Source organism: Elgaria multicarinata, chromosome 9 (assembly GCF_023053635.1).
Source record: "Elgaria multicarinata webbii isolate HBS135686 ecotype San Diego chromosome 9, rElgMul1.1.pri, whole genome shotgun sequence".
NCBI lineage: Eukaryota > Metazoa > Chordata > Lepidosauria > Squamata > Anguidae > Elgaria > Elgaria multicarinata.
The window spans coordinates 16,093,174-16,099,610 of record NC_086179.1 but is presented as its reverse complement, the minus strand read 5'-3'; the positions used below and the strand labels follow the sequence as shown (position 1 = coordinate 16,099,610).

At 42.2% G+C, this 6,437-nt stretch overlaps 1 protein-coding gene across 1 annotated transcript; it reads left to right on the top strand.

Annotated features, from left to right (window-relative positions):
- Positions 1–449: 449 nt before the first annotated feature.
- On the top strand, positions 450–1,395 carry CAPZA3 (capping actin protein of muscle Z-line subunit alpha 3). The gene has a single exon (XM_063134561.1). It carries the CDS (start codon positions 455–457, stop codon positions 1,307–1,309), a length of 855 nt encoding a protein of 284 aa, XP_062990631.1. The 5' UTR covers positions 450–454; the 3' UTR covers positions 1,310–1,395.
- Positions 1,396–6,437: the final 5,042 nt, after the last annotated feature.

The window sequence follows — 6,437 nt, the reverse complement described above, 5'->3', positions numbered from 1 at the left end:
AGAATGGTGCCACCATGCTGGAACAATATTGGGGCCATATCATGCATCGCTTTCCTGAGCTTTAATTCAACTCAGAATTGGGCAGTTCCAACTGTTCATCAACTCATATATATGGCAGGCTAAATGTGAGATGAGGTAGAATTGAAAACGAACTATTTAATGTAGCACTTTCATGGAATTGAAGGCACGGAAGAGATGGCTACATTAAAGCAACTTGTGTCAAATAATTGCTAGCAAGTAAACTGTTAAAATGGAACTGGAACTGAGACAGGGTATAAGAGGATGGAACTGTCCCGCTATCTTTGCATAAGGTGACATTTTTAGGAAGAGAATGGCACGTTAAAAAAAAATCCCATTCACCCTCAGGTAAATAAAAACATGCATTAATTCCCTTGCACTTTGAAAAGAACTATTTAGAGGGTTTTTTATGTGCCCCCCCCCCAGTTTTGTTTCCATGTTTAGCTTCATGCTTCCAAGACAGACCATGATGAGTGAAAAAGAATTGTCTGATGAAGAAAAAATAGAATTGATCTGCAATTTGCTACTTCAGGCACCCCCAGGAGAATTCCTGAATGTTTTTGAAGATCTTTGCGTTCTGGTTTGCAATTACCATCTCATGAGGTACGAGGCTGCTCCGGTGTGTGCTAATCACTCCAGGAACAACTTCACAGCTGTGAGCATAAGAGGAAACCATGCTCTAGTGACTCGCTTCAATCATCTTGGAGGTAATCGCTTCTTTGATCCACAGATCAAGCTTTCTTTCAGGTTTGATCACCTGACCAAAAGAGTGGATAAACTTCTGCTTTATCGTTGTATCAGAAAAGATAATGCGGAGTTATGGAGAGAAACGCTTAATGTCACTTTAGAGTCCTACATGAAGAGACATTTCCCTTCGGGAAGCTGTTGTGTGTACCGAAAAACTCTCAAACGCAGCCCATTCTTCGTGGTCTGCATTGAAAGCCATCAGTACCAGAAGTTCTGGAATGGACTTTGGAAATCAGAGTGGACAATTGCTTTTGCTCCACCTATTACACAGATCTTGGGAAAAATTAATCTGCAGATACACTATTTCAAAAAAGCTAACCTTCACTGGACAGCAAGCAAAGTTGCCAAGGATTCCATCCACTTAATTAACCGCACCCAGTTTGCCATGGATTTTGAGAAATTAATTGAAGCTGAAGATAACATATTTCAGATTGGTTTGATGGAAAGCCTCCAGGTCTTGTCAAATAATATATGGAGAACACTACGTAGACAGCTCCCAGTCACTCGCACTGTAATCCGCTGGGAAAAACTGCTGTCTATTTAGAGGTGAAATCATCTAGAAGTGATGTACCGTTACGCTTGCTGAAGTGGCTTGTGTGAATGAAATATCGGCCAAATAAAACAACAATCACTGAGTACATTCACATTGATTCCCTTGATTTATTGCCTGTTGGTTCAAGGAAACATGGTATCCTTTAGGACGATGAATAGTATCCAGGTCAGTAGTCGCTGGAGTGTATTTTCATTTCTTCCTTTGCATGGAGAGCAAAACACCAGCACCGTTCGCAGAACAAAGGAGCTACTTCCTTTCATGCAGCAACAAAGATAAAGAGGGATGTACCTTTATGCCACAATGAAACAGAGGAAAGCCCCAGAGGAAGCTTTAATACAATTAACATCTTTAATATAATTTCTCTTTGAACTCACAACACTTTTTGAGGCTCTCCAGGCTTTTGTTTAGGGAATTTTAGAACACATACATGGGGAGCAAGTTTCCTTTCTGGTTGTGAGGCTTCTCAATGCTCTTCTACCACCCTTGGATCATTAGTGATCATTAGCCCTGGTCAGGCCTCATCTAGAGTATTGCGTCCAGTTCTGGGCTCCACAATTCAAGAAGGACGCAGACAAGCTGGAGCGTGTTCAGAGGAGGGCAACCAGGATGATCAGGGGTCTGGAAACAAAGCCTTATGAAGAGAGACTGAAAGAACTGGGCATGTTTAGCCTGGAGAAGAGAAGATTGAGGGGACACATGAGAGCACTCTTCAAATACTTAAAAGGTTGTCACACAGAGGAGGGCCAGGATCTCTTCTCGATCCTCCCAGAGTGCAGGACATGGAATAATGGACTCAAGTTAAAGGAAGCCAGATTCCAGCTGGACATCAGAAAAAACTTCCTGACTGTTAGAGCAGTGCGACAATGGAACCAGTTACCTAGGGAGGTTGTGGGCTCTCCCACACTAGAGGCATTCAAGAGGCAGCTGGACAACCATCTGTCAGGGATGCTTTAGGGTGGATTCCTGCATTGAGCAGGGGGTTGGACTCGATGGCCTTGTAGGCCCCTTCCAACTCTGCTATTCTATGATTCTATGATCCTGGGAGCTTTCCACCTTGCTCTGTAGCATATGATGCATGTTGCTAGCTTGAGCTGACAGCATGTTGCATTGCTCCTGCCCTGTCTCTGGAACTGAGATATGATAGCAGTCGCCAAAAGGTCTCAGACTTTGTGAGGGAAAACTCCCCAAGTCGAGCATAGTACTCATTCCACCATTATGACAATAAAACTAGTGAGATACATATACTTTGCTACAGAACAATCATAATCTTTGTGTGGCAGGCTGAAAGGAACCTTTAATTTTTCTAACCTTTACCCAAGAAGCAGTCTCCTTTCAGATTATTTATTTATTACATTTCTATACCGCCCAATAGCCGAAGCTCTTTGGGCGGTTCACAAAAGTTAAAACCATAATAAAACAACCAACAGGTTAAAAGCACAAATACAAAATACAGTATAAAAAAGCACAACCAGGATAAAACCATGCAACAAAATTTATATAAGATTAAAATACAGAGTTAGAACAGTAAAATTTAAATTTAAGTTAAAATTAAGTGTTAAAATACTGAGAGAATAAAAAGGTCTTCAGCTGGCGACGAAAGCAGTACAGTGTAGGCGCCAGGCGGACCTCTCTGGGGAGCTCATTCCACAACCGGGATGCCACAGCGGAGAAAGATTATTGACTAATATACATGAATTATGTCCTGCACCTTCCATAGAAATTTATATTCCCAGGTTATTTAACAAAACAATAAGAAATGTGTGGTTTTTTTTAAAAAAAAAAGTTAAAAAGTAGAATGTAACAAAATAAGACCATACTAACAGAATAAACTAAAACCGTTGAAATTGAAAGTAAAATCAAGATGGCTCTAAGTTAAAATGCTAACATTAACAAATCTTAAAGGCTTGGGGAAAGCAGAAATGTTTTTGCCTGGTGCCTAAATGATAGTAATGAGGGCCCCAGAGAAGCCTTCCTAGCAAGAAGCCAATACTAAGAAGGCTTTCTCTCAGATTATGATATGGGTGACCAGGGGTATTACCCAATCGCATGGCTACGCAGAAAAACCCATCAAAGTTAATGGGCCTAATCTAAGTAGTATTACCATGGGATACTATCACAAATGTCCTCTTTTACAGAGGACAGTGCTCTGTTTTGAAGACATCCTCCCTTTGAAGAGCTGTGCAATCCAAGTGCAGTTTAAAAATAAACATGAGAAAGAAGAGCTGGATATTGAACTTGCCCATCAACAGCACCTGGACAGCATAAGAACATAAGAAGAGCCCTGTTGGATCAGACCAAGGGTCCATCTAGTCCAGCACTCTGTTCACACGGTGGCCAACCAGCCATCGGCCAGGGATGAACAAGCAGGACATTATTGCAATAGCACCCTCCCACCCATGTTCCCCAGCAACTGGTGCACACAGGCTTACTGCCTCGAATACTGAAGATAGCACACAACCATCGGGGATTGTAGCCATTGATAGCCTTAGGCTCCAGGAATTTATCCAACCCCCTTTTAAAGCCATCCAGACTGAGCAAGGCACACAAGTCACCTGCTCAGCCTTCCACTCTATGGTGAGAAGTACAGTATTTCTACTAAAAGTATAACAATTATTTCTGAATTTGTATCTACACCTATAAAGTAGTTTAGGAAAATTGTATGCAAATTGGTGTCCTCTTTTTGGTGACGCATTTCCTCTTCTTTGGCAATTCAGCCTACATGACAATTTCAGTGGACAAGTGGGTTGACGTGAGCAAAGGTAGACCAACAGGAATTTGGGTCCTAAATCGTGTAGAGCTTTAATGGTTAAGACTAGCACTTTGAATTGAGCATTTCTCCCTCCCTCCCTTTTCTTCACATTTGTACATAGATAAATTGGGATGATATAGGCCTAGTTTTCACTGAGATGAAAGGCTTCAGCCTTTCCCTGGGCTGTACCACTTTAGACAAGTAAATGGAAGCTCACATGATTGAATGATGCTCTTATCTATCTACCAGAAAAGTGCTCTATAAAGATAACTAGATATCAGGGGAAAAGGGTTCTAGATTAACAGTTTTCCCTAACATGCTTTTCTTTTATACATTGAGTTTTAGAGCTCCATCACACCAGCGTTGTAGTCTACTGATGCAGTGCATTGTATGCAAAGGACACAAATGACGTCGACAATGTCCTGCTGAGATTGTGGTTCTCCACCACCACCACCTTAGTGATGTTTTTCGGTACGAGGAAAGTCAAATTCTTCCTGTAATGCAAAAGCACACTGCTCAAACTTCAACGTGTATTTTCATCCATCGTTTTCAATCCGATGTTCTCTAGGCGTGTTTTCAAGGGGTGGTACTGCTGACGAAAGTGTGCTCAAGGGACAGTATTGATGACGAAAGGGAGGGGCATGCCTTTTCTCCAGTGGGTGTTTTTAAATTCAAATCCTTTCCTCCTGCTTCTTCCTGGCTGCTGGGTTGAATGAAAGAACGGTCTGTTGTATTTTCGTTCCTCCACCTTTGCTTCATGACTTGTTTGGGGGGTTGGGGAAGCGAGAGGGGGTTGTGTGCGTTGGTAACATCATAGAGGGGGGAGTGAAGGTGTTCCTCACCTTCATTCCCTAGGAGGTTGGGAGAGGCTAGCTGGCATGATCTCTGGGCTGGTTTCCCCACCAAAATGTTAAGCTGGACTGAGCTGGCTGCGTAGCTTCTCTCCCCTCCCCTTTCCCTCTCTCCTTTTCAATAAAAGGGGGCTGCAAGTCACCCTCAATCCAAGGCTGTGATGTGACTTACTCACAAGTAAATGCATGTAGGATCGCAACCGGGCTCCCCTTCCCACGAAGCAAGCCGTCCCTTCCTTCCCTCAGCTCAGTATTCAAAAGCAGGGGGGGGGTTCAAGCCCATTGAAATGAACAGGATGCAACTCTGAATACATGCTCTTTCATGCGATTGGAAGTGCATGACAAGGGGAACACTAGGCAACCTCCAGTGGCAGCTGATAGGAGTTTTAGTTGATTAATCAATTAATCTATGGATTAAATTTGCATGTAGGTTATAAGTAGTCCCTCTGGAGCAGGAAGATGTCCCATTGAACTCTATGTTCTTACTCCTGAGTAGGCATTTTACCTTAAAAGAAATGTGGAAAATGCACCCTCCTTGCCAGCAGTGCCCTCATTTTTAAAGATAAACAGATCAAAATTGGCACAGTGATAGCTCTTAAGGAGGGCTTTCAGCAAGCACAATTTGAATCAGTTTGGATCATCCCTTGATTTTAAGGTATTTTTTAAAATGGAAATTAAGCAAATGCTTACATTTGCGTAAATTTGAAAGAAAGAGATCAAAACTGGCACACTGATAGCTGTTAAGGAGAGCTTTCAGCATACCAAATTTGAATCAGATTGGGTCATCCCTTGATTTTTTATGATTTTTTACATTTCCCCCCTTAAATCCTTTTACTCATAGTCCACCAGTGAGAAGGATCATAGGATCGATTTTCCATTGCTTTGATAATGCGAAGCTGTGCATCTTCAAGTTCATAAATTACAGATCTGCTCGTTCCCTTACTCAAAACTAAATCCCATTGATTTCAACTGCTAAAATCACATGCAGGCTTACCTTTGAGTAAACCCCATTGAACGGAGAGAGCCTTACTTCTGAGTAAACACATACAGAAATGATTTTAATAGTGTGATCACTCAGAAGCTTTCTTTTTTGAGTCTTAAAACAGCAAACTGGAAAGAACTGCTCCGGGAACACTGCATCCTCCACTGGCAGCTAAATGGTTAGTTAAGCCTTGCGAATATACATTGTCAGTACATAGGAGAGAAAGAGTTCTTTTCCAAAACTGTTCAGTAACAAGAGAAGCTACTCCCAATGGAAAAGCAGTGCAAGACCTGGCTGTTGGTAAGGATGAATGGAGGGAGAGTTGTCCAACTTCCAACAACCAATAAACTGTAAGGGGGAGATACAAAGGAGATCAAGGGGCGGAGGCGATGGCAAAAACAAGCTGAGAGTAAACCTCAGCAGAATAACAGTGACGCACAGCGCACGGTACAGGAAAGGTGTAAAGACGCTTGGAACATACAAGCGCACAGGTGTAAGTCCGCAAGCTTTCATACACTATGGAAATGAGGGTAAACC

Excerpts from the sequence above, each read along its gene's own strand:
- CAPZA3 (XM_063134561.1), top strand. The coding sequence starts at position 455 with ATGTTTAGCTTCATGCTTCCAAGACAGACCATGATGAGTGAAAAAGAA.